The sequence below is a fragment of the Poecilia latipinna genome, unplaced genomic scaffold (assembly GCF_001443285.1).
Source record: "Poecilia latipinna isolate Pla-1442-1.1 unplaced genomic scaffold, P_latipinna-1.0 Scaffold583, whole genome shotgun sequence".
In the NCBI taxonomy this organism is placed as follows: domain Eukaryota; kingdom Metazoa; phylum Chordata; class Actinopteri; order Cyprinodontiformes; family Poeciliidae; genus Poecilia; species Poecilia latipinna.
Window position 1 is genome coordinate 234,996 of NW_015113199.1, and position 27,283 is coordinate 262,278.

Consider the following 27,283-nt stretch of genomic DNA (forward strand, 5'->3'; position numbering starts at 1 on the left):
CACTTTCCTGCCATGTAGCAATTTAACAATGCCTCAGGCGGTGAGTTCAAGGTATAAAAAAATCGCTTTGATAAAAAGTTGATGTCATATTTTTAAGCCCATGACCTGATTATGATTTATAGAAGATACTATTTTCTGCTGTATATTATTTCTTCTAAAAGTGAAATGAAATAATAAATCTTGTTTGTGTTATTTATTTGCGTTCCTTTAAAACATTTGACAAAGCATCTCTGCTTAACCTGGTTTGCATCTGTGTTTGCAACAAAACAGAAAATCAAAACGGGAGGGAGTTTTTTTTCTCCCCAACTGGATGAAATATCTGTTTAATTTCTGAGCCAAATCAAACGCAACACTAAGCTGAGCTTTCACTTATACTTTGGTCATAGTGAGACTTTCCACTGAAATGAAAAAATGTGTTGTTAATTACAGAGGCTGCAAATGCAGTAGCAACTGCAGAAATGTGCTAAAGAAATAAACTCGACCTGATTTGACTTGGTTTAACTCCCGCTACCTATGTTTTTTGTTTTTTTTATTGAGTTCTTATAAATGGTGGTGGCTGGGGGAAGGAAGGGATCTGCTGTAGCTGTCTGTGTTGCAGCTAAGTTTAAAAAACCTCTGACTAAAAACTATCCTTTGTTAAATTAAAGATTTGTGAAGGTAAATTATGAGGAGTCCACTGCAATTCTCTATGTAGATATTGCTGTTTGGAAAATGTGACTTAAAAATATTTACCTTACTTTGAAATGTTTGGTTTTTTTTAATAATCACCAAATGCTCCATGTCTTTGCTGAAAACATCTGCTGAAAAACAATCAGCATGCTCCTTTGTGATAAGTTACAAATAATAGACAAAGCCAGAGAATTGTGTGGTTTAAAACAGCAACAGAAAAATGCAGTTTGTTGTGGCCATCTATGTAAAGTTTGCAAATTGTAATTTCTACTAATTTAGTTTTCTATTTTGGGAAGTTAGAATTTATTTAAGTTATTGTAGATCCAAAATCTGTAGTTAATTTGTATATTTGAATTGATTAGATTATGTTGGTAATTGGTTAGACCCTCCCATTATTTTGAGCAATTAAAAACACACCGGGTGCTTGGGGGAGGCATTGTTTGGCAAATGTTTGTTTTGTGGATGGGGGGTTTTTTGTAAATGATTTTTTGACCACTTTCCACTTTCCATCATATTAAGTTAAATTTTGATTTTGGCTAGGTTGTAGGACATTTTTGGTAATTATTTTGTCGCTAATTTTTTTTTACAAGAAATAAAGAATTTATTTTTTTCAAACAAATTAAGTCGGAAGTGCGTTCAAATCAAAAACCACCTGTTAACACCCACGGCCTTTGTTGGAATATTGTTTTTTGGAAACTAGAAGGCCGTGACACATTTATTATCACGTAATGTGCACAAAGGTTGATGCAATGTTGTGCTTTTTCAGTTTTGGTTGTAAAGTAGGCCTAAGTAGCCTCAGAACTGTAGGAAAAGTTTTGGTAACACTTTATTTGAAGGGGCGTGCATACAGTTCACATAATTAGTTACAATTCTCCATGCAACAGCAGAATACAACGAACCCATGTTCCCTAAAAGACAGCTACCCGCTATTTAACCATCTAATTACCTCTCCACACCATTTCCTACTGTGGCTGTAAGTATTTGTCCATGAAAGTGCCTTGCGCCACTTCTCCTTAATTAACATCTTCAAATAGCAAATAAATTGATGTGTGCAGACCAATGCTTCCTCCATCTCCTTTATTTTCCTTTGGCGTGAAGCCCTGTTGGCTCTCTTTTACAGTGGATTCTCTTTTTATTGCACAAGTAATGTGTCAGTGTAATTATTATCCATTCATAAAAGAAGAATGTATAAGTAAATGTAATTTCCGTACCTGGCAATTTAAGGTTTTTGTTTTACTGTTATGACAGCAATGACAGCTGCTTGTTAAACCTCTGCTCTGGAACGTATATGATGTGCAGTCGACCACATTTAATACGTTTCACGTACATGATATCTGGTATTAAAAATGAGTTATTTATTGTATTTACCTTCATTTAATCTTCCTCAATCTGTTCTTAAATTTACTCCTGTTTGCTTAGCAGTTCTCATCGGCATTCAAACTCTGTTTTAAAAGCAAAGGGAATGAGCTACTTTCTCTAACATCTTTGGCAGTTCATTTACATGGACAGCTCTAAATGTCTTCATAAACTCCTAAGAGATCCAATTTGATCAGCATCTTCTAAGCACCTAAAACATTAATTGTAGCCTGTTCGCCGTCTGTCCTTTTCTTTACTCCTGATTGTCTCATCTGTCCAAAATACTTTTTTATGGTGACATAAAACAACTTCAGCAGCTTGGAAATAGTGTGTCTCTTTGCTGGAACCAGGCAGTCCAACAGGTCAGATGAAACGGTGTTTGACAGATGGTTAGCGAGAAGAAATCCAGCTATGCCAAACTCTTCCCCGATACAATCTGAGCTGATCTCGTGTCTCTGGTTTTCCTCTGCATTTTTTCTATAAGTGAGCCACCACATGCCCTCTTACTACGAGGCGTAACTAATTGTGACCTACATTTTTTGACGTGCGAGTGCACGAGGAAGTGTGCTTGTCAATGGGTGTTTATGAACACTGTGCTCTTCTGTTGACATATGAATAACATTTTCCAGAAGGACGGTAAACCGTGGTTGAAACAAAATATGAACCCTGAGATTTGACTGGATAATAATGATGGAACAACTGAGTGATTTAATACGTGATGTAGAGAGAGGAGTGTTGCTCTCTCAATCCAGAGCTAACAGTCAGGACTTTGTCTGAGCCTGTTTGTGAAGTCTGACTTTTACTACAAAAAACTTTAGATATTCTAGGTATTTCAAGTTACATTTTTCATTCATATAGTTTAGCTTTTTGCTCCTAATGTCCTAAAATCCCCTGATGGGGTTAGTGCTGCTCTGCACCTCATTACTTTTCCATAAGGGAATTTTATTCCCAAATTATACTTTGCAGCTTTTCTAATTTATATTGAACTTTACTGACCACAAATAACAGACCCACTGTCTTAAGTTTACATAAAAACCTAATGTAAATCACAGTAATGTGAAAAATATTGTACTTTGCATGAACCTGTTTTACGGCTAGCTACTACACCAAACATATTGACTGCTGAGCTTATCTCCACATCACCCCACTTTCAAAAGCCTATAGCTTTTAAAAAAAACCCTGTTGCTTAAAATTAATAATAGTATTTATGCTGAAACCGTACATAAAGTTTGAAAGATAGAAAAATCATCTGCTTCGTCATGAACATGTCGATAAAACGAGCAGCTTCTTAGCATGGCTTGCGGCGCATAAATGAGGAAACAATTATTTTTCGGAAAGCTAGTGTACATGGCCAAGAAGAGTCACCTGCGTCTTGTTAAAACCAGTAATTCAGTTTTCCCAATTTTATTTTGTATAATTTGGTTTTTATTGATTCATTGGCAGTTTTATAATCTGGGCTGAGCCAAGATTTTTACGCTTGTATAAGTTTCTAGTTTAATTGCTGCGTCAGCAAACTGACTGTACTACACTAACCATCAGTGTTGCGCTCTCTTTCAAAAATACACATTTTATAAAAGGAATATAGAAACATCACCTTAAATAGTTTAAACCATGAGGGTTACTTAGAATTAGTTTTCTTTTACTAAACTTTTTAACATTTTACAGTAAAACCGACGTCCGTAAACATAAGACTATGTTGCTTATTAGTGACTCAAATTGCTTACATCTCATTATGTTTTTTAGTCGTTGTTACTAATGACGATTAATGATAATGTCTGTTGTAGTAGTTCTTTCAAAAAATAAATTAAGGCTTAAAGACCTCTTGAAGGTGAAAGCTTCCTGAACGTAAAATTAATTTCCTCCACGAAAAAAATGTCATATTGACGTAATTCTGACAAGGTTAATAAACACTGGCAAGTTCAAATGACACAAATCTGACCATCAGTAAATAACTCTGTTTTCACACCAAGCTGCAACCAAAAATACTTTCAGCCTTTATTCATGCCATAGTGTCTCTGAACTGCACAGTAAATTAACTATAAACTGAGTGTATGCAGAGATTAAACTGGTCAATCATTACCACAGCAAATTGTGCTTCCACAAACCTGCACGTTTTGCAGTAACCGCTTCCTAATGCATCTATTATGGTTTCCAACAATCATGCCTCCTCTGATGTTATTATTGTTAATGAGGTGTTCACTTCTGAAGAAAAGCTGCACAACTGAAGCCGTGCAACACATCTAACGTTTCCCGTGATTAAGCATGGATCCATCATCTCTGCACAGTAATTGTTGCTTCTCTGCTGCCAGGAATAGATCTCTGCAATCATTTAAGTAGCAACGCATACCCACTACTGAAGAGACAAGCTGGTTAAAGCCATGATTAAAGAGCAACCAAGAGCCACTTTGCCAAAATGTCTCCATCAAAGCCAATTGTACCTGTCTCTAAAGGCCCCATTGCCAAATAATCGCTCAGATACAGGCTGTATTTAAAGCATATTGCTTGAATGTGACTCAAAAGAGGCACATAGAGCAATGATTGTAATGACTGTGATATTTCTTTTTAAAAAAAATACAAAGAAAAGGACCTACGCAGACACCACAGTATGCTATTGATTGGCATCGATCCAGAGAGCCTTCATTCTTGTCTTTCAGCTGTAAATCCTAGTATGCTGTTCAGTTATATAGCGGGACCAAAGAGGTCAACCCGGAGTCTCTCATTAGTATACCCTCTAACATACCTATCCTCCAAAAAAAGCACACACACACACACACGAACATGCAGACAAATGCAAATCTATTATTTATTACTACACAAGGCCAAAGCCTGAAGAGGCTTTTATTACTCGCCAATAATCATAATGTCATATTGATGGAGCAGGTCAATATCCCTGCGTGTTCTCTGTATATTTGTCTGTTGCTTTGTTCCTTCTGTTCTCCTTGAGTTTCTCTTTCCTTCTTCATTTCACTGTATTTTAATCTCCATTTTGTTTCTCCTTTTCTTCCTTTATTCAATTGCTCTTTGTGATGTAAACATTTCGTACAACTGATTTGAAACGATTTCCTTGTGGTAACTCCTTCAGCTCTTCTAAGCTGCATTAATCGATTCTGAGCTGGTGGTGCAAGTTTTTCCAAAAGGAATTTGACAAAGTTTCTGTATCTACCAACCCAAAGGTCAGTGTCTTGCAGAACCAAAGTGTTTGCATGGCCGCCAATGTATCCCATGTCTATACTTAGTAATTGGTTCCAACTTCAGTAGTTGTGCATGTGTAGGTTTACTTACACGTGTCAGTCTTCAGCAGGCTGTTGGTGCTCCTAAAATACTGAGGGTTTTCTATCACTGGGATCTTGGTCATGCCGATGATGACAGCATCAGGGCCCATCTCTGAGGAAGAGGGAGTGTTGCTGCCGTTGGAGACATGATGAAGAGGAGAAGCTGAGTCGTCATCATTGCTGATCACTGAAGACGGTCCTGAGGAAGCGAAAATAAATCACACTGTCAGACTGAAAAATGAAACCAGCTCATAGTGTTAGAGCTGCGTTGGGTTGGAGGCTTTGCTACTCACACAGATTGAGGTCGACAGCTGAAGATTGATACTAAAAATTTAGCATTTCCTGAAAGATCCAGCCAGCCAGCCAGCCAGCCAGCCAGCCAGCCAGCCAGCCAGCCAGCCAGCATTTCTCCTTTAACCACTATCACATTGTTGCAAATATTTCTAATAGATTTACAGAACATATTTTACATTCAAGAGGTCTGATCAATGCTATGTAAACTTCTAAAACCTGCTTCCCGATGGTTCAGATCAGTCTAGGTAAATGTTTCTCTGATTTTGAATGCAGTTATGGCTCATATCAATCCTGTTTTTTCAGGTTCTGTTCATAATTTGAGTTGGAAATAACAGTTCACTGTACAAATTGTTAAAAAAAATATATCTTTTTACATCTTGGATGAAACAATGTGGCCACTCCCCTCTTTGCACAAACTCACACGACGCTTCAGATTGCTCTCTCTGCTCCACAGCTCACTTCAACCAACCACTTCGACCAGCCCATTTTCACTTTGCTGGTCAAGTAAACCTTTTTTTTTTTTTTTTCTAACTCCTGACATTTCAAAGTGATCTTCATGTCATTCACTCTAACATGGATCTCTGGACAATTAGAAGAGAAACAGGCCAATGACGTTAGAAATCCTTCAGTGTACTCAACAGTGGGCATGAAGTGCTTGTCCACACATTTAGCATTTGTTTTAGTGTTTGTTGAAAAAAAGCTCAAACTTAGCCTCATCTGACCCAAGCACACAGTCCCATTTAAAGTCTCAGTAGAGGTTTGCAATATGATATTGTTTACCTTTGTATGACAGAAAAATCTTCTTTCTCACATAACTCCTAACAAACAGTTTGCATAGATGTGGTTTAATTGTTGTTACGGAGGCAGAATGAGTGCGAGGAGGGTCTCTATGTGTGCTTGACAAAAATCTTCTTTACCATCCAGCTTCCTGTGTGTGACGGCAAAATAAATAATGTTCTTGTTCAGCCCAGTGGCTAAAACAAGAAGTTTTCTATTTTTTTTTTTTTTTGTTTAAAATACCACTTCACCTCAAGGTTTTTTTTTTTATATATATACCTGCTTTAGCAGTGTTTATAATAAATGGTTAATATTGGCCATACGAAGCCAAGCTGAGCAAATACTTAAATATTTCATTATCAGCTGTTACATTTAAACCTACAAAAATGTAGACTCTGCAACATTGATGTTTTTTTGTTTTTTTTTTTAACGAAAATTATCTCATTGCAAATATGGGCCAAAAAGACCTTTCACTGTAAATGAAAATGAATGCATCTAGTTATGCAAATTGTTCTGAAAAAAATGCAAAAAGCAAAAACATTAAGTGACGAAGAAAATATGAAAGGTGGGATGGCATGAGTCAGACACCGAGCCCAAACCTGTTAGAGGAAAATGGTTTGTTTAGGCAGCACAACGGAGGCTGATATTAGCTTTTAATTAAGGAAATGAATACAGTGTCTGAAGTTTGTCAGCGACTGTAAACCCTTGTGACACCGCTGCTAATTTTCTGCAAATATAAGAGCCGGAAAAAGCAAACTCAATCCCTTTCTTGCAGCAGACTGCATCATTAAGGCGTAGTTACATTTTGCAGATGCATCGATTCTCAATTTCAGGCTTGTTTCCACCACCTTTAACTCCTGGAAAGCCACTTAAAAATCCTCTATCTGGTTGTGTAGTTTTGTCCACTGAAACAATACAAGTTACACTAATGTGTTCGTGCACCAGTTTTACACAGACAATAAAATGTGGATCTACAGTGAAAATCCCCCAATGCCCTCCAGTAAAACAGTGAAGTGGCTGCTCGCTTCATTGTGAGTGAAGAGGAGAAATGTATCTGTAAGAGTTCGGAACGCCAATAAAAGTTTGCGCTTTTTCACTGTGTTAATCATCCACAATTTAAACAGAACTGTAACAACTCCTACACCTAAACACTCCTATGTTTATTTATTTTAGAAACCATATAGAGATTCCACAGCCACCTTTCCAGTGGCATCACTAATGATTGATGTAAAACGAGCATTAATGATCTTTAACATTCTTGCGTAAAGCTGTGTAAATACATTAACTAAACACTGCTTTTCAGAGTCTGTCCCTTCGGTAAACCAATAAAAAAAACGAGTGAGTGAGTCTGCTTCATGCTTCCAGTTCTGTACTGTTGTCCAACTCTTGTGAGCAGGGGGTGGGGGAGACGGTCCAAATGGTCTTAAACATTTTGCAACTCGCTGTATAATGAAAAATACACACAAACATAACGGAAGTGAGCTCAGTGCCGTATAGACGTCTACAAGACAGAAAACCTCAAGAACAGAAAAGGTGTCCAGTGACTTCAGATCTATTTCCCAGAACATGAAGCGCAGGAGATGTTTTCCCTCTCATGTGCAGTCGGCTCCGCTGTATCATAATAATACTTCACATTGTTCATTTCCTCTGTCCCTGGCCTCATATCAGGCTCTAGTGCTGTTGACAGGGCTGGATTTAGAGAGTGGAGCTGAGAAATTGTGTTTGTGTGTGAATCTAAAGCACCGTGTGTGTGTGTGTGTGTGTGTGTATACGCGTGTGTGTGTTGGTGACTCATGAGGGGAGAGACGAGGCCTTGAGAGAAAGAGAGACAAAGAATGAAAGCAAGAGCACAATAGTTTGTTTTTCTGTGTAGGGAGGTTTCAAGCATGTGTGTGCTGTTAACGTGTGTGTTGGCTGTGAAGTCTGGCACCATCACCTGAGTCCAACACCAAGATTTGTAATTTGACCTCCTATTTGCTTGTGTTATTTAAAAGTATCGTTTAAACAGATAATTCTGGGGCCTCACGTCTTCGACAAAAGTACAAAAACGGTTTGAAAACATTTTCTGCACATCTGAAGCATCCGTGTCTTTGGAAAAAACTTAAATAGAATCAACAACGTTATAATGCACAACAATTTTATTGCAGCGTGACTTTGCAAAGTTAAACTATTTTAATGCCTATTGCACAATTTTACATCGACATAAATCGGTGTCCTAGACTAAAAAGGTTCTCAGGAAAGGTTTGTCATGAGTTGTAGATCAACCAATCAGAGACAAACTTTGGTTAAAGTTGGAGTCACTTCTGGCTAGGTAGCCGGTAAAAACTACTTTTTGAAGTAAGAACTCTTAAATTAGCTCATTACAATCAGAATTTGCTTTGAAAAGATCAAAAGGGAGCCTGGAGAAGAGCAGTTTTTGTAGGTGAAAGGTCAAATCCGAGGAACTTGAAATGTTCAGGTTCTCTAAAAGCCTCAGAGACGTAACAGACGCTGAACTAGAAAATTTTTAAAGAGATGATCCATCTTAACCAGTAACAGAAATGCTTTTTCATTTTTCTGGAGAAAGATACCCGTCTGTAAAAGCTTTGAACAACTTTCATATGATTTGTGGAAATGCTAAAAAGCCAGAATGTTTAATTTGCAACAGATACGAGGAAGAGTAGTTTCACCAGAATATTAGTTTCCCAAACGCCACTAAAACAACAAAATGTGAAAAATTCATCTTGTCACAATTCCTACAAATGTTCTCACTGGGGAACGTTAATAACTCTAAATCCATCTCAACATGAGGAAGAAAACAACATGATGGAGACAGGAGTGCAGGTTATTGTCTGTCAGCTTGTGCGTGTGTTTGTGCTGGGAGGGGCTGCAGATCATTACCACAGAGAGGTCCCAGGGTCAGATCGTTATAAATACCGTTAAGCTCAGAGCTGACAGGAGCCTGTGTGCATCTGGAGACAGAGAGAGGTGGCCCAGCCTCCTCTGGGAGTTACGGTGTAAAAAGGGGGATGAAAAGATGCGAAGAAGAGAGGCAGGGAGAGACGGTAAGCAGACACAAAGGCATAAGAGGGGTCAGGTCGTGACCCTACACCGTTAATAGACATGGAACTGGTGTTTAAACTGGTGGAGAGTGGAGGCCTGCGCAGCTGTCAATAAACTACGATGCGTTCAAAATGCAGGCCACAGCTCAGATGTGGGTGGCAGGGAAATGAGCTCTGAAGCTGCCAGAGGCTTTATGTCATTGTTTTCAGATCAGCGAGTGGAGTAAAAACAGGTAAAAGCTCTGCTTTGTAGAATGACTGATGTATATTCAAAGGGATGCTTGAGAGATTGTGGTTTTAAAAAGTGATCCTTCAACCTCTCCCAATAATAACACTTGAAAACAGTGGTGAAACATCATTTATGAGCCTTTGCCCTTCTAAAAAGGGACCAGAAAAAGTCCCATTCAAAGATTAATCTGGCGGTAGACAGGGCAGATTCATGAGCAAACAGATGGAGCCTCAGTAACACTTAGTTGGTTTAAACCTGAGTTTGACTGCAGACAGCCTCCTGTGGAAGAAGACAAAGGGAATAAAGATGCTAAAGAATGAATCACTATAAATGTTTTCACCTGCTGGTAAGATATCAGTTTGTACATCTGTCACAAAGATGTTGGTCAATGAAGAAATGGGGCATCACCTAACATTTTTATAAACATTTTCATTTCAACAAGAGGATAGCGTGTGACATGGGGTGCTAACTCGTGAAAGCAGCTTTACAGGTTCATGTAAATATGTGTGTTTCTAAAGATCCCCACATAGCTGGGCATAATGTGGAAACTCATATTGTGAGCCACACAGACTCAGTGCATACTGTCCACGTAGTTCGGTCTTCATACTCGAGCGTACCGATTGCCTAAAATTCTCTCATGACAAACTCCTTTATTTCCTACAATCCTAATGGGTGCTAGCAGGTTTGATGAGGTAATTGGGTGCGTAGCCCTGTTTTTTTCTCCATCAGGGAATCCTCAACACACCTGTCACCTCGTGACAGTAAGTGGAAGTCACGCTGCGTGCTCTTGCGTCTGGGTGCGCTGGCTCTTAACCTTATCAGCTCGGTGTCACAGGTAGAACAATTCGATGCAAATATTGTTTTCCACCAAGCAGTTTACCGTGCAACACTTAGTACATGTACACGGTCATAAAAATTGATATTTGCAGACGTCCACTTCGAGTCTGCCTCAAGTATGTCGGGATTTTAACAGTCAAGTAACAGGAATGAGTGAATTTCCACCACACCTGATGTGTACATATATATATATATATATGTATATATATATATATATATATATGGTATCTTTAGGTGAAAAGTTGCCTTTATGTTGTATACAGCAGGGACACAAAGGGGTACAATCAGGGATTTTGGAGACAGTGGATTGATTTTCTTGACACTGAATATCTTGTTAGACATTTTTTGGTCATTGTTTTGGTTTAACTAAATACTCAGTTCATGGTCTCTAAGGAATCTCAGTCATAGCCGACAAGACATATGTCCATATTTTTATGTTTGGTGTTTAGAGTCTCAAATATGGCTGACTGAAAGGGAGGAAAAAGAAACATCTCTGATGACGTATAACACACATTATAGTCTGAAACTGTCCTAAAAACACAGACATTTTTATTACAGCTTCCGTCATTTTCTTATGTATTTTTCTTTCCCTTTAAAAACCAACAACGACTAGAGTTGTGTTTAACTGATTGAATCAATTAAACATGAGATGGTGGTTGGAGCTCTCAGGCTATGGACAGCGGACTCTCTCCTATGGTAATATTATGCTTACAGAGTTGTTGAATCTAATTTGTCTTCTCATTTACATTTTCATAGTAGTACAAAACTGTTCAAACAATCTCAAGAGTTTCACGCCCTGTGGAAGAGTGGGGTAGAGTGGGACTCAGGAGCTCACTTTGCCCATCAAAACCAGTATCAATATAAAACAAACTAAAAGTAAAGGAAAATCATGTTTGGTTGATTTCCTTTTCTTTGTTGTCACAGGTTTCTTTGCAATGGATCTCGAGCTGCTGGAAACTGGGTTTGATTAACCTTAGACATTTGCAGGAAAATATGTTTCTGTGAGTGGAGCTGTGGAGTTGAATGTATGACTTATCAAATCCTCTCTGCAATGCCAAACAGCTTCTTCTGCAATCTAGTCTGTTTGGTTTTGTTCCTTTGATTGACTGGAATTTGAGGTCAACAAATATTGGGAACTTAACTGTTTGTTCGTTTAGCGAAAAACAATAGTTGTGGTTTAGAGAATCATTTAAAACCACAACAATCTGGCACCTCCTGTTAGTATAGGTCATCAGCTTGATCTCACACTGTTGTGGGACGGCATCTCATTCTTGAATAAGAGAGGCTTTCTAAAGAAAAAAATGAAATGCTATTTAAAGAAAAATGAACAGGCTTGCAGTAGCATGAGATTTGACATCAAGAAGCTTTAGAAACAAACATAAATTTCCTTTTTAATAGTGGCTTGCAAATAGAACAGTGGTGATTTAATGATACTATAATGTAATGTTTTGACTTGATTTGACGCAGCCACCTTACAGTCGCGCTTTAATGACTTTAGAAAATGAAACTTAAAAAGATTAAAAAGGGGTTGGTCGGGTTTTTCCACCGTGTTTTAATTGTTCATGTGGTTTTCTGCTAGACCAGTTTCATGTCTGGTTAAATATCTGTTTCTGTCAAACAAACAACAGGTGCTCCTCAATCCAATCACTTGCAGCTCTTGAGGTGCGGTGCTGTTAAATTAAAGACGTCCATTTAACAGAGCTCGCTTCACTTGAGGTTTCCTGGGCTGCTGTAAACCAGATACTTAGTTAAACTGACCAGATGTGGTCTGTGGTAATAAAGTAGCTGTCAACAAAGTCTGAGAGACAAAACAAGAAAAAAAAAGAAGTCCAGTTTTGAAAGAGCTGGTATGGAAATTATGAGACATTTTAAAGCTTATGAACAAAAAAGCAGGATGAGCATCAGTCTGCTTAGACAGAGTAAAGGGATTAAATCACCTATTCAGCCAAAAAGCAATCCTGAAGCATTCTGCAGGAATTCAGAGTTATTGCATTCTCTGCAGGATGAATGGGTTTGACAGAGCAGAAAGAGCTGCTGCACACCGTTATACAATTATAAATATGTCAGTGTGGACTGTCATACTTAGTAGGTTTTTTGCATTGCTGCTGTGGCACAGCTCGGTTGAGTGTGCCCCGGGGATCGGGGTCTTACGTGAAGCTGAAGTTTTATGGCAGGAACCCACGCTGGAGTCGAGATAAAACGATGATGGTCAGGGATTGTATTGATCTCTCTTTGTGTCTTTGGGTACACTCCGGACAAACAGAAGCCGTATACCTCTGTGTGTTGCCCGGGGCCATAAACATAAAGAGCCTATTATAAGAGCTGAGCAACCTGAGCTTGTTAGTCTATCTGTTAAAGCAATTTGGTTGCCACAAGATCAGAATACAAATTTTAAAAAGATGAGAAAAGATTTCCTGATTTGAGACTGTTTTTTTTTTTATAATCCTTGGAAGCAGAAAACCGGCTAAAATATGTTTTTTAGGTATTCTTTTCAGATAACCTAGATATCAGATTCATTTGGGGAAATAAAAACCGACTGAAGAGAAAATTGTTCATCTTTAAAAGCCATCTGTACCAGGACCATTAGGTCTTGGTACCATTAGGTCTTAGTCTTTTTCTTGACAATCTAAGAGCCAGGAGAGCTTTCCTGTAACCGGTTAAAGAGTTCATATGAGCAAATGTAAAATGTAAAAACCAGCAAGTTGTTTTTTTTTTGTTTTGTTTTGTTTTTTTTTCCCTTCAGAGTCCCTCTGTAATAAATGTTTAATCCCAGCAGGCAGAAGTCAGCACAGCCGTCACTTCATAGTTCAGGGCCGGGACTGGCGTGCTGACACGGCTGACCCTCAAGGCCTTTGTGAGCCATTCAAGTCCTGCGCAATCTGTGTGTGCAAACCAACACACGCTCATGCACGACCAGTAACATGAACCCCACGGTTTCCTTACTGTGCTGTCACCCTGCGGAGCACAGGAAGTAATCAATTGATCCAGGAGGAAGAGGAATGGAGGGATGGAGCGGAGACAGACGGGAGAGGAGAGCATGCAAGGAAGTTTAATGAGTGAGGTAAGAGGAGCTGCAGACTGACCACAGAGTGTTTGGTTAAAGACGTAAAAATACACAGGCGCACACGACTCTGTGTTGCGTCTGCCTTTCTCTGCTGCATAAAATTATGCATTAATGTACACGGACAATTAAAATATCTTTTAGTGCTTTCTTTTCAAAGCACAGGGGTTATAACTTTTATGTATTATGCATTTTATGTTTATTTCTTCATATTTTCAAGATTCCAGTGTACCTGAAAAATCTGCTTTTCTTTAATTTGCTTAACAGATTTGATGCCAATGATGGAGTCCTAGAATTAAATGTGAGCAATTAAAGACATGTCGATCTAGGTACTATGATAACTGCAGTGTTCAATAATAGTTCAATTCTAGCAATATAATCCATAGTTTAGTTACGATTTCTACCCAAACACTGTTATTAAAATTTAACTAGAGATGCCAGCAGTTATTCTCATTTTGTTCAGTGTTTAGATAAGTTTTCATTGATTGTGAAATGTATAAATACATCAACTCAGTAAAAGAAAAGAGCAATATTTACAGCACTATCATTTGTAGGAAATACTTTTCGGCAGCAGGGACTGGAAGCGTAATTACCTTTAATGGCAAACACAGATGCTAAAGCATATTTGTGTCTCTGAAAGGAAGCCTTCATCTCAAGCTGTGAACAATTCATCATTGCAAAAAACCTGAAGCGTAGCCACCGAGGAAACAAGGGAGTGGCTTTGGAAAAAACGTCTCAATTCCAAAGTCTAGACTCTAGACTGATACGCATGAAGTGGAGAACTCCTTCTTCAGCTTGGTGTGTTTAAATATTTATGCCAACAAAATCAAATAAATTTCACACAAAAAAAAAAGACATGTCAAACTTGCACATCTTTCACAGAAAACCAAACGCCATCAATGTTGCTAAAGTAGTTCAAAGCAAATAGTGAGGTGATTGAATATTTATGCAAATCGAATATTTCAGTTTTTCCATTTCAAACTTGCCTACTTCACTCCAGGAACCAGCTTTTTATTCTCTCTCTCTCTCTCTCTCTCTCTCTCTCTCTTTCTCTATGACGGTGGAGAGCAGGGGGAAATAAACTAAATTCAATTTAAATAAGTCTGGAACATAACAAAATGGAAAAAAAAGTTGAAACACTTTTAAAGACGTTCCTTTAGGTTTTGAAGAAAATACAAGGTTTTATAGCAGAGCCAGTAGAAATGAATAAAAAACAGCTTGCAGCAGGAGGGGAAATTAGAATGAAATAGGAGGTAAAATGCTGCCAAAACCTTTCTTCACGCAGCAGTCGGGTTAAATGTTCATTTAACAGCAACAAATCCCTCTTCCTCGTTTTGTCTAACGCAGAGAGGCCTATCACATTTCCCTTTTTGTCTCTTTCTTTATCCAACCACCCAGTAAAAATAGACATTTCTTCTCTCCCTGTCTCACATTGTGCATCTTCCTTCTCAAATCCATGTGTGTGTCTACCACCTTCTTTGCTTTCGTCATCCTCTTCTTTGCTTCCCACATCCTCCTCTCTTCATCTCTTTCTTCCTCTGAGCCCCCATAGTCAGTCCTTTTCTATTTATAATACTCAACCCACATTCACCTTCTCATATGACACACTGTAAGACCAGTTCCTCTAACTCAAAGCAGCCGGTGGTGGTCAGAGATGTGAAAGTGAATAAAAGCCGACGAAGGTGTTAAATATATATATATTAGATCGAGGAGAATCGCTGTGTAATATTGTGGAGGTGTAGAGGATAAAGTGCTGCCAAAGATACTAAGGGAAAAAATATTTAATACTTTTATATAGTATTGCCATCAAGTTCAATTGATTGGCTTTATAAATGAAAAAAGAAAGAAAAAGAAAACCTCAATAAACATAATATCTACAAAACCTGTCCTTGATCTCACATTGACGAAACTTAAGAAATTAAACAACATTGTTCCTTTTACAGACATTTTCTTCAATTACAATATTATATTCCAACCCCACTAAGAAAGAAGGGTGTATAGAAAATGGATGGATGGATGGATGGATGGATGGATGGATGGATGGATGGATGGATGGATGGATGGATAATATTCTATAGACAAAAAGAAGAATAAACTTTACTAAACTGACTGAAGACTTAAAATAAACTAACCTTCAATATTCTATTTTTGGATGCTGAACATTTAACGTCCATTCAAAATGATCAACCACAAGAGGCTTTTGCAAGGGGTTTAACATTTTAACATTTTGATGGAATGGNGATGAACAGTACTTTGCTGGTTCTTAGGTATGTCTTGTCAAACTACAAATATACAAGTACTAGACTTGTTTTGATTTATCAGGTTGTGTTTGTGAACCAATCCTCTTTTGTGCTCTAGAACAGAAATTCAGATTCACAGAAAAATTTACTTACATTGATCAGGATCTGCATGTGTGTTGGTGAAATGAAAGGTGCTCTCAGAGTGTTGTATATTATAATATAATATCTTGAATTTTTTGCTAAAGAAGACAACTGTAGTCAGTTTCTCTTCATGACATTAGCTGACTTGTGCTAGCTTAGCTATAGTCATTTTTCACCCATATATCCTTTCTGGACTTTGAGGGGGTTTTCTTTTAAACATTTTCGATTTAAGAGATTTATTTGTACAATATTCACCAAATTAGACTCATTTGATGACAAAGTTGTGCCAAAAAAAAATGTCCATGTATTTATTTGTTACTCAAGGTATTTTAGTTTTTTGATGATCTGGAAAGGCTTCAACAGATTCAAGGGAACTTGCAAGAGAGATTTTGTTTGTTTCCATTATTCCCTTAATAGCCACAAAATCTTTAAATTGTGTCAATTAGACAGAAAACTCAAAACCTCTACAATCTATCAGATTAAAAAAAAAAAAAGATTATTTCAACAAACTTAATGTGTTGCTTCACTCATTAGATTGCTGAAGCTTATAAAACCGACCTACAGACAGAGCCTTCAGGTATTCAACCGATGCCTCTCTTTCTGGAGGAAGACTCTTAGTCTGCATTTATTTCAGGAAAACATTTACTTAATAGACAAGGCTTGAGTAATCTATGAGCGATCCATCTAGTTAATGGTTCTCAACCTAAGTGGTCTTGGAATCCCCCGTATGCTGACCACATCTCCTCACTCTGCTGTCTTCACTTTCTACGTACATTAATGCGTTCACTTTTGTGTGTTTTGCATCTTTCCTGCAGGTGTAGATATTTCCTGATATGCTTGGCTTGGTGCTCCTGGGTTTGTTTGTTTGTTTTGTCTTTTTTTTTTTTGTCCTTGTAACCCCCAGCTGGTAGAGACAGATGGCTGCTCATCCTTAGCCTGGATTTGTCAGAGGTTTCTTCCTGTTAAGGTCCCCGAACCCCCCCTCCCCCCTTCCCTGATGGTGTTTGCATGTTCTGCAAAGTAATTAAACCTAGGCACCAATTCAGGGTCATCCACTGTGTTTTTTTTTTTAGCTGTAAAACTTTTCTGTTGTTACAAATTGGCATTTAATGACTATAAACATACCAGATATGACTGCACAAATATTGAGCTGACCAGGGATCTGTAATAGCCCAGAGACTTGGTGTGAAGTGGAGGTTTTGCTTCAATGTCATCTTAGGTGAATAATGTAAAAGTCAACTTCAAAACCATCTGCAGATCCTCACACACTGCTGTTCTGTTTCTGCATACACAGATTTTAATCAAACAAAAAGAATAAATAAATCAAATAAACAACAAGGGCTACAAAGCTGTCAGAGAGAAGTAATGGAGTGAAAAATACAATAGTTATTCTAGAAGAATTGGCTAAGAAGCAATGCAAACTGAAAATATACGCTTGTATTGACTGTTATTTTACTCCACATACTGAATGTAACCAAATTATTGTTGTATTCAGCCTACATACTGAATAATCATTTTTGCTGAAGTTGCTGAAGTTTGCTGATTTAAATCCATAAACATATACAGCAATAGCCTAAACTTTCTTCACTATCTCTTCTCATCAATGTAATTTGATCCTCGTCAACAACCGTTTTTCAAAGTGTTCACAAATCTCTTCAACTGGTAAGAAAAGGCAAAGCCTTGATGATTTACACATTAATGGTACCTGCAGTTAAAATTTCTAAGATGAGTGAGCAAAAGACGACTCAAAAAGGGCAAAGAAAAACAGATGTTGTGATTCCAAAGGCAGAATGGTCTGATAGACATAATGAGCTTTATTTCAAGCGTTTAACTGAGTCTATTTTTAAAACTGAGAAATTAACTCTTTTCAAAATGCTCACTGATAAACAAAACCTCACCTGAAAGCACTTTCGTTTTCAGATGAAAAGGACACATTTACACAATATACATGACTTCATTTATTGAAAAGAGTAACCCAGTCTGTCTTCTGAAAAAGGAAATATCATTTTCAAACGGCTCCTTCAGGTAATTATTTAAATGAGCTTCTTGAACGCAGCTTTAAAGTAAAATAAAAATAAAAAAATAAAATAAACACAGCTTATGAAGCATGCAGTGACAGTTTTTTTTTTCAGCAATGCTACTTTGCCTTTTTACAGCTTAGATGTTCTTCTGTTTATCTAAATATCTGGAAAAAGTGAAATAACTCTGTTTCTATGTTGTGAAGACAGGTACATATCAGTGAGGAGGCAACAAATAAAAACAGGTGTGATCATAGCTTCGAAACATCTCAAATATATCAAAAAACAAATGTATCACAGAATGTACAAAATAATTAAAGAGAACAAATCAAACAGTCATACTTATCTGAATAACTTTCATTTAATATTTCACCATATCCCTCTACATTAAATGTCATATTTTCCAGTGTTAATATTTAGTGTATTTTAAAATTTTATATTCTGCTTTCAGTTTAAACTATTATCATAAGTGCCTAAAATATATAGCGGCAAAATATGTACAATGTGCAAAATGAAAAGAAAAAAAAAAAAAAACATTCTGTCAAAAATAATGTAAGAGATGAACAATAACTGTGCTGATTCTTGAGATCTACTGTGTTAAAATGTACAGAAATATTTAATTTCATTAATTTGTATTGCTCTCTCTTTTACCCAATTACAAATTAAACTGTGTCCATCTCCCAGCAGCCATAAAGCTCGCTTTATATTTACACATGACTAGTTGTGTCATTTTTCCATGGTTAGATTTGTATGCAGGACTCTGAAATTGCAACCTCAAAATGGCAACAAAGTTGAAATAAATGAGAAAAGTATTAGGTTTGTAGTCATTAAGTACGGCCATAGATCCAAATTCTGACTGAATCATGACTGTCAATCAGCTTAAGTTTTCAAATACGCCTCATTAATTCTTTCCCCTTCTTTACTGCTTACATCATACACACCCCAATGCTCTTATTCGTTTGATTTCATGATTACACTTTACTTTTTTCACTTTTTAATTAAGTTTTTGAAAAAACATTGTGTTGATTTGTTTTTTAATGCCATTTTCTCACCTACTACAAATGAGTAAATTGACAATTTGATTGTTTTTCCTTATTTTACTGAATGAATCTTGCAGTTTCATTAAATCAGTCTAACATGATAAAGACTTAAAGAGAAGCAAAAGATAAAAACTGCTTATGCCGTTGTTGTAAAGATCAGGGTTTAAAAGGTGGATTAACATCCCTAAAAGAGCAGGAACCCCTTCATCATTGCACTGAAATGTATCTTCCATTTTCAAAGATATGATTTTTTTTCCCTAGACTTAATTTAACCAGCTTCCAGGGGTCTGGAATAAACAAGGCTGTTCTCTGTTGAATGGTGACTCATTTCACACCAACAAAAGCATCACTATGTCAACTCTTTAACCAAACATCTCCATAACACCAGCTTCAGTATCAGCTAGCTTCGCTCTGGTTTGTGTCCTCATACATATAAAGTGGGATGCAGGCAATAGCTTGCTATAGATATACTGTCATATTATATAAATTACCATATTTGAAGCATTTTTGAGGCTCATTGAGTGTATTTTACATTATCTGAAAGTGGAAAGTTGTAGATTAGCAGAGATAAAGGTTTTAAAACATCATTCTGTTTTCCTTAATATGTAATTAAGTAATTAAGTAATAAACGTTTCAGTAAAATTCAAATTTGTTGGACATGATTGCAAATTGTGCACACCTCACCCATTAGACGAACTCTGAAGAAGGGTGGATCCTCACTGGATTTGTAGCTGCAATTATTAATTGTTAGACGAACAGAAAAATGCAAAAGGTTGAAAACATCAATGATTTCCTCATGCTTTTTTTCCAAGGATCCAGTATAAAATGTAATCATTTGAAGTAGTCTTTATCATCAGTTCTCCAGACTTCAATGTTTCTTTGGACTTTGGCTGCTTTTTTACATAAATTCAGCCTAGGCCACGCATCTACCTCATATTGTTAAGAGTCTGAGTAAAAATACTTGGAACATGACCCCTAAGCTGTTTCTGTGAGTAATGCTCACCTTAGCAGACCTGCCAGTTTCAGTGGACAGTGATTTCTTGTTTGCCGTTGTGTAAGTGACTATTTTCTGATGATTGACAAACTCCAAGAGAGTCTCAAAGCTTGGGACATTGTTTTACAACCCAAGCCTGCTTTAAATGTTCCCTCAACCTCAAGCCTGACTGTGTTCTTTGTTCTTCATGATGCTGTTGTTTGACGATGTCTGAAGCCTTCACAAAGCAGGTGTGTATTTACTGAGGTTAAATCACAAACATTGGGGTGAACCGGGGGACAAATCGAAATGTGAGCCAAACTGTCAAATGAAATCCCCCTCAAAATTCAACAAAATCTGTGGATATAATGTGGTAAAAAGGTTGTAAGAATGAACTGAGTGTGATTACTTTTGCAAGGCGAGTTATATGCATATCTCTGCTACCATGGACTAAAAACTCAACACGAACATAATGTACAGCTTTTTTTTATGAATCTCCCTACCCGTTGTTATTATAGCAGTGTTCACGTGTTTGAGCTATTTCCCGCATGAAGTGTTAGCATGACTGTATCGCCTTAAGGTGAGGTTTATTTCAGAGAAACATCAGATGAAGGTGTCTGTGTTCAACACTGACAATGTTTACGTTCTGTAATTGGCCACAGATGAGTTATATGCCATCTTATGTTTGTTTTTACTTAAAAAAAAAAAAAAAACAGTAGCATACATTGATTTCCATGGCGCTTAAATCCAGCTGCTGGCAAAGCAAGAGGAGGAAACTGTTTCACGGCGGATAAGCTAGATGTTTTGACAGCCGTGCTTGTTCGTACCTGCAAAACTAATTTGATGGCCACATGGCAGTTTGAAAGTGTAAACAGTCGGCTGATTTTCCCTGCCGCTCCTAGTTGGTGACAGTCTGTAACAAAGACTTCCAGAATCTTGCACAGCTCATCAAGCAGTTACCCATTTCATTAATTGCTCCATGCAGAAAGCAAAGCCACTGGAATTGAAGCCATTCTCTTTCAAAGGCTCCTCAATATCTCTGATCACTTTTATTATTTGCTCTAAATGAGACTCGCGCAGCAGTGCAGACTGCAGTAATAGGAAGCTGGTGCCAAGTTCAAATAAAATCACTTTGTTGTCTTCAAAGGGGAAAATTTTCCTGCCGATCTTGAGGACTGTTTTTAAAAGCCTCTCCTCTGTTCTCTGAGTAATCTCTCAGCACCAGTCCTGAGATTTTGCCGTTATTATACCGTCTCAACAGGAATTAGAGTAAGGAAGTGAACAGTGTGGGATACATGTATAAATCCAATGTGCCTGACAGAATATGGGCAGCAAGTAACTGGGAGGCAACCGACTCAAGCGGGAGAGTAAACGTGCAGAAGCGAGCGCGTGTGTTTCTATGTACGACTGTGTATTGAGGAGAGTAAAAGCCTGCGTACGTTAGGGGGAGGATGTAGGTTAATGGTCGTCTCTGTGCCTCCGATGTGAATAATTTATCCAAAGGGAGGCTTTTATGTGTCTCCGAAAGCTCGCTGTGATTGGTTGATTGTGCTGCTTCATCTTCTACCTGCTTCCTCCACTTTTTCAGAGGATAATGGAGAGCTCCACCTGACAACTGGCACAGCTTCCCCTCTATTTCACATGCCGTGTTTGTTTGTTTTTCTTCTGTTATCCCTTTTCTCCTTTTTTGTTACATCCACCGTTTTACATTATTTTCACTCTGCAGTTTGCAGTTTCTTAGAAAGACACTCGATGGCACACACTCACATAAGACATAAGCAAACACGCAACAATCTTTTCAGTCTCTTGTGTGTTCGTATCTGCGTGACATCACCTCCACCGGGATGTTCTGAAACAACACACAGCCTGAAGGAAAACACAAAAAGCATGAACAATGACAAAAAGAAAACTGACAAAACAACAGAGACTGAAGCAAATAATAATAATAATAATAATAATAATAATAATAATAATAATAATAATAATAATAATATGAAAGGTTCTAGGTCTTGATATGTCAGTGTCACAGAAAGGTTTAGTTCTAAGAATTGAAAATGTTATTTACCCGTCCTTTAGCTAAACGTAAGTAAGTAGAAAGAAAAGAGCGCTAAAAGTGTGCAGTGTCCAGTGTTAGAACAGAGGGGTTTAGTATATTAGGTAAGTAACACAAAACAACCCTAATAATACCTGTTTTGTGTGTTTACTGAGATCAAGATCAGACATAACATATAAACACGCATTCAGCTTTTGAAGCGTCTTCTTCATTTTCAAGTATTGTCAGACAGACCTGTGAAATAACTTTGACATACAAGCGCTCCTCAGTGAGTCAGACAGATTGCAAAGAACTATTGCTCCTTTTAAAGAGGAAGTCCATAAATGGGAGCGCTCAACCTGTTGTAAATCTCCCAGCGCACAATATTTCACCGCCGAAACATCAAACAGCTTCTTGCAAAAGCAGCAGAAGAAGAAACCTCTATTGGTCCCCAGCCGCAGCCAACACTCGATACGAGAGTGAGACAACAACCAGCAATGTGCAAATGAAGAGCAAAGAAGTCTTAATAAAAAAAGTTTACCCAAAGCTTTTTCTCAAAGAAAATAAATAAAGTAAAATCTGAATCTCTGTTGAAGGATGTGGTGTGTAACTAATAACTTAAAAAAAAACTTCCAATTGGTTTAGTTTTACTTTGGTTACTAATGAACAAAGATATGTGATCAATCAAAGGCATTTATTGAATATGGACCACCATGGCATCCAAAAAATGGATCCAGCTCTGCCTTAAGACCTATACTGAAATTTAGTTTTTCTTTTATCATCTTGCTTTCTACTCTCTGGGTGAACTTGGCTGGACAGTCTGGGCGCGGTGACAGACGTTTTGAATGTTAGGTACTGTCCACACACTGGAACGGCTGATTTGGATTTCTTTTGAGACCTCTTTGCATAAAATCTGCTGCAATCTTCTTTCTGAAGGTGACAAATAGCTCTTTGTTTACAGAGGCAAATCAGATAAAATGTCTAAAGGGGAATACAACAATATTTGTTGTATTCTTCAACAAATATTGCATTTTTTTAGAATATACAGACATTTTAAAAGGTATTTTAAAACAAAACAATATTTTGTTTATTCAAAAATATTTTATAAAATTGATATTAAACTTTCATATGTACAAAATATCTTGGACAAACACACAGGCCATCATCAAAAGGTGTCCTATTTTTTCCCTTGACTGTGGCTGTTTTATTCCCAAACTTTGTACAAAATATCAAATATAGCTTTGCAGGTAATAGATGAGTTATAATCGGGACTAAGTCATTGTGGCAAAAAGTAGGATGTTACAGTACGTGTTGTTTTAAAATGCTTTAATAGTTGGAGTGATCTTTATTTTATTTAGTGGAAAAACAGAAATAAACTCAGAGAGAAAGGGAGGAACTTAGGCTCAATTCCAGGCTTAGATGATGTATTATGTTTGAACCATTAAGCGCTTTTGAAAAATATTATGAGGATAAATCTATCTATAACCTCAAATGCCGGTATGCCAGTGGCTTGGAGTCTGATGCTTCTAATCATAACATTAAGAAAGCGTTCCCTTTTTTCCAGTTCCAATTATTTGTAATTTCTGAAATGAAATGAGAACAGGAGATGCAAGGGGCCATCTGGAGGAGATCAGACAAAGAAATTCCTGCCATTTCTAATGCAACACTTTTTTTTCCCTTAGTATGACATTTAAATCCTCTGCCTCCACCTGTGCCAACACATTTCAGAAAAAACACGCCACATGTAAGATTTTGCGTCCTAAACTATTGCTTTCCTTCCTTACGTTTATCTCTCCCCGGCGTTTTCGCAGCTCAGATGGGATGAAGCAAACTGTGTGATGGTGTAAGCTATTTTATCATTAAGGTAATGAAAAGCTATCCACCTCCCTCATCAGCTGCCTTCCACCCAAATCAAGATTTCGCTGCTCATCATTTGGTAGATTGTCTGAGCCTTTGAGACGCCTCGCTGCCAGCTTTGACCCCGTCTGAATCCCTCACTAATCTCTCCTTCATGTCTTCCTGCCTGGATTTGTACCTTGTAAGGACCACTTTGATGTGAGCAAACGGAGAGCTCACTTCTTCTTGGCTCTTTTTGTGTCTTGCTAGTGGGGGGGGGGTTGTCTAGTATTTAGACTGAATGACAGAAACCTTGACAGAAAAAGTCTTACTATATCATATTGCTGAATAAAAATGCGATAGTTTCAGGGTATTGCCACACAACTCAAAACCAGAAATGCATTCCAGTTTTATTTATTTGCACCAATGATCCCCAATCAAAATGTTTGATAAGAAGACCAAAATAAAAAAAAGATTAAGATAAAGATTCAAAGTACTAATTCTGCAATCTAAAGTCTTACAATGGGGAGTTTTAAAAGCTACTTGTTGCATCAATGCTAATAACTTAGCTATGCACATGACAAACATGTATTCAAAAGTACTTAACCATATTTCATTACTGACAAAAAAAGCTCACCAACTTACTGCCAAAACAATAAAACCTAGTAATGTCAGATTGAAATATGACTATTCAATACCCCAACCTCACCAGAACAAAGCTAAAACACCTAAACTTTAATCTAACACTGCTTTACATTTCTCTGAAGCATTCTCCCTGGGATGTCTGCTGTGTCTCTTCATGATGTTGTTTGTTCACTAATGTTCTTGAACAAACCTCTGAGCCCTTCACAGCGCAGCTGGATTCTCACTGAGACTATATTAGGTAGGCTCTATTTGCTATCTGGATGATCCATGAAGGCAATTGGTTTCACTACATTTCACCTAAAGGTATCAGATTAAGGACTCCTGAATGCAACTGCGTTAAAAAAGTTCAAATGTTACGAAGATACTTTGGCAGGTTACTGGAATCCATCTGCTAAACTGGCCTTCAAGATGAGAATGATAATGATGAGATTTTTCATTAATCAATAATGCAGCAAAGGTCACACTCACTCTGATATTTCTCACAAAATCACAGTGGAACATTTTCCAGTAAACTGGTAAAAAAAAAAAAAAAAAACACTTTACCTTCACCAGTGTGTGTATGTGTTTGCGTGCGACCTTTTGCCAAACATGTAGCACAAACACATTGATTCTACGCATTTGAACTTTACTTTACAGTACCTGGACTTCCCACTGGACTTCAAACAAAGGACACCAGGATAACATGTCCATCGCATTGAACTGTTTCACTGCTATTCTAAAGCAAACTAGAATACCATCATGTTCTTCATAGACGATGAGTATTATTATGTTAAAAGCAGTAACATCTGGCAACAGACAGAATCTGTGCCTGCTAAGCATTAGCAGTGTTTGCAAAACAGGCTCAGTTTACAGACATGCTAGAGGTTGACGCCAAAAAGAAAAAAAAAAAAACACAAAGCAAGATAAAAACAAAATCCACCTGATGTGGAGTTATATGGCATCGGACGTGCTGAAGAAGATAAGAAAAAATGTTATGCTAACAACATCATGTTTCAGTGTTGGTATAATGTTTTTTTTGTTGTTGTTGTTGAAATGTTGTGATGGTTATAGATCAGATATAATAGGATGCCCACTTTCCAAAAAGCTAAATCTGTCTTGGAAAAACATCAAGATGTTTTCTGGCAAAGGTAAAACAGGATTTTTTTCCTATGAAAATTTTAACCAATTTCATTGTTACTATTTAAACATGAACGCTAACTTTAACTGAGGCAAGTGAGGTCTGCAGTGCTTTAGATGTTCTGACTTCTTCTGAGTCAATGAGTCGTTGATTCGCTCTTAAGAAGAATTTTGGAAGGTCAGCCACTCACAGAAAAGTTCACAACTATTCAATGTTTTTCTTCACATTTGTGGACTGTGGTTTGCCATTCTTAAAAAAATAAAAATAAAAAAAATAAAAAAAAACTATATAACCTTTTCGACACAGACAGATGCCAGTGACTTTCTTTCTGGTTGCTTGAAAAGACCAGTGTTATTTTTCAAGCAACCCTGATCTTGAGAAATGTTGCTTTTTAAGATTTTCTTGGCCTCCTGGTGTGAGATAAGTTCAATGTAAGATCTTAACTTCTGGAGGCACTGGTCCTCATCCTGGCCGCTTCATACTCAGCTGGAAATCACAATTTGATGAAGCTACTGGGGCCACATCATCTGCAAAAAGCAGAGGTACGATTCCAAGGCCATGCAACCCGCATCCAATTTTTTCGTGGCTTTCTAACTGGCCAAATTTTGCTCTTTTTCCCCCCCCCCCCCCACCACCCCAAAAAGAAAATCTCTGAATTTCACCACTTATGTATCAGATTGTTTTCAAAGTGCCTGCAGTCTGAATTGTCATTTTGTATTTTCTTCAAATTTTATGTTGTGCATCACTTCTCCCCCAGAATATAATCCTGACCAATATATTTATGAAATTATAAAAGAAGTCTGTGTTAGAGAAACAAATCACTTCGCATTAAAACAGACTTCTCTACAGAAGTTGCCAGCAATACTCCACCAAGGGCCGTTGCTATTAATTATGCTTTCTTTTTATTAGCTTCCACAGGACGAAAAATGGGATTTTCGGCAGCTATCGACACCTTGTTCTGCCGTGCGCATGGAGAATGAGGGCTTTTGGCAAGAGGTTTTTGTCAGAGTCGAGCACTGCCAAAAATGGTCAAAAATGCTGTGTGTCCGTGTTCCCCTACCACCCCCTAGCAGTGTTGTGTTCAAGACCACCTAACCCAAGACCAAGACAAGACCAAGACTGGAGTGTATCGAGACCGAGACAAGACCAAGACTTTTAGGGTCCGAGACCAAGTCAAGACCAAGACCAAGACCAATTTCGAGTACCACAACACTGCCCCCTAGTTTTCGTATTTCGTCACAAGAAGACAAGGGAATTCCCTTGTCTTCTTGTGATTTTGTGACGATACTCTCAGTGGTGAATAAATGTATCCATAGATGGTGGCATCCATTAGTATGGTATCATCTATGTTATTCTTCTGTGCATGGGTGTCACTTTGTGGTTGTAAACTAGTGACACAGAAGTATCTCTGTAGTCGCATTTAGTTAGTATAATGAACAATAACGCAAAAAAATTGGATTGTAGCAAAAAATCGGAATTGAGCATTAAGACCTGCTCTGTGACCGCATCTTTAGTTATTTTTTTTAAAAAAACGTATTCACCGGTATATTAATCCTCAAAGACCATCAATATTAACCGAGAGTTTGGATAATGGTAGCAAATCTGGTTATTAAAGAAAATCATGCAGTTACTGAGCCTTTAAATTATCTATACCTGGAATAAAATGAAGCCCTAGGCGAAAATTCAACCTGTAAGACTCTTCTGG

At 37.5% G+C, this 27,283-nt stretch overlaps 1 protein-coding gene across 5 annotated transcripts in view; it reads right to left on the reverse strand.

Annotated features, from left to right (window-relative positions):
- The window catches only part of ntrk2a (neurotrophic tyrosine kinase, receptor, type 2a), a 100,982-nt gene that overhangs the window by 29,793 nt on the left and 43,906 nt on the right, over positions 1 to 27,283 (reverse strand). For all 5 annotated transcript variants that reach the window (XM_015042258.1, XM_015042261.1, XM_015042259.1 and 2 more), the window contains one exon: positions 5,308 to 5,496. In XM_015042258.1, coding sequence (XP_014897744.1) covers positions 5,308 to 5,496 — 189 coding nt within the window. The remainder of the gene's footprint in view (positions 1 to 5,307; positions 5,497 to 27,283) is intronic.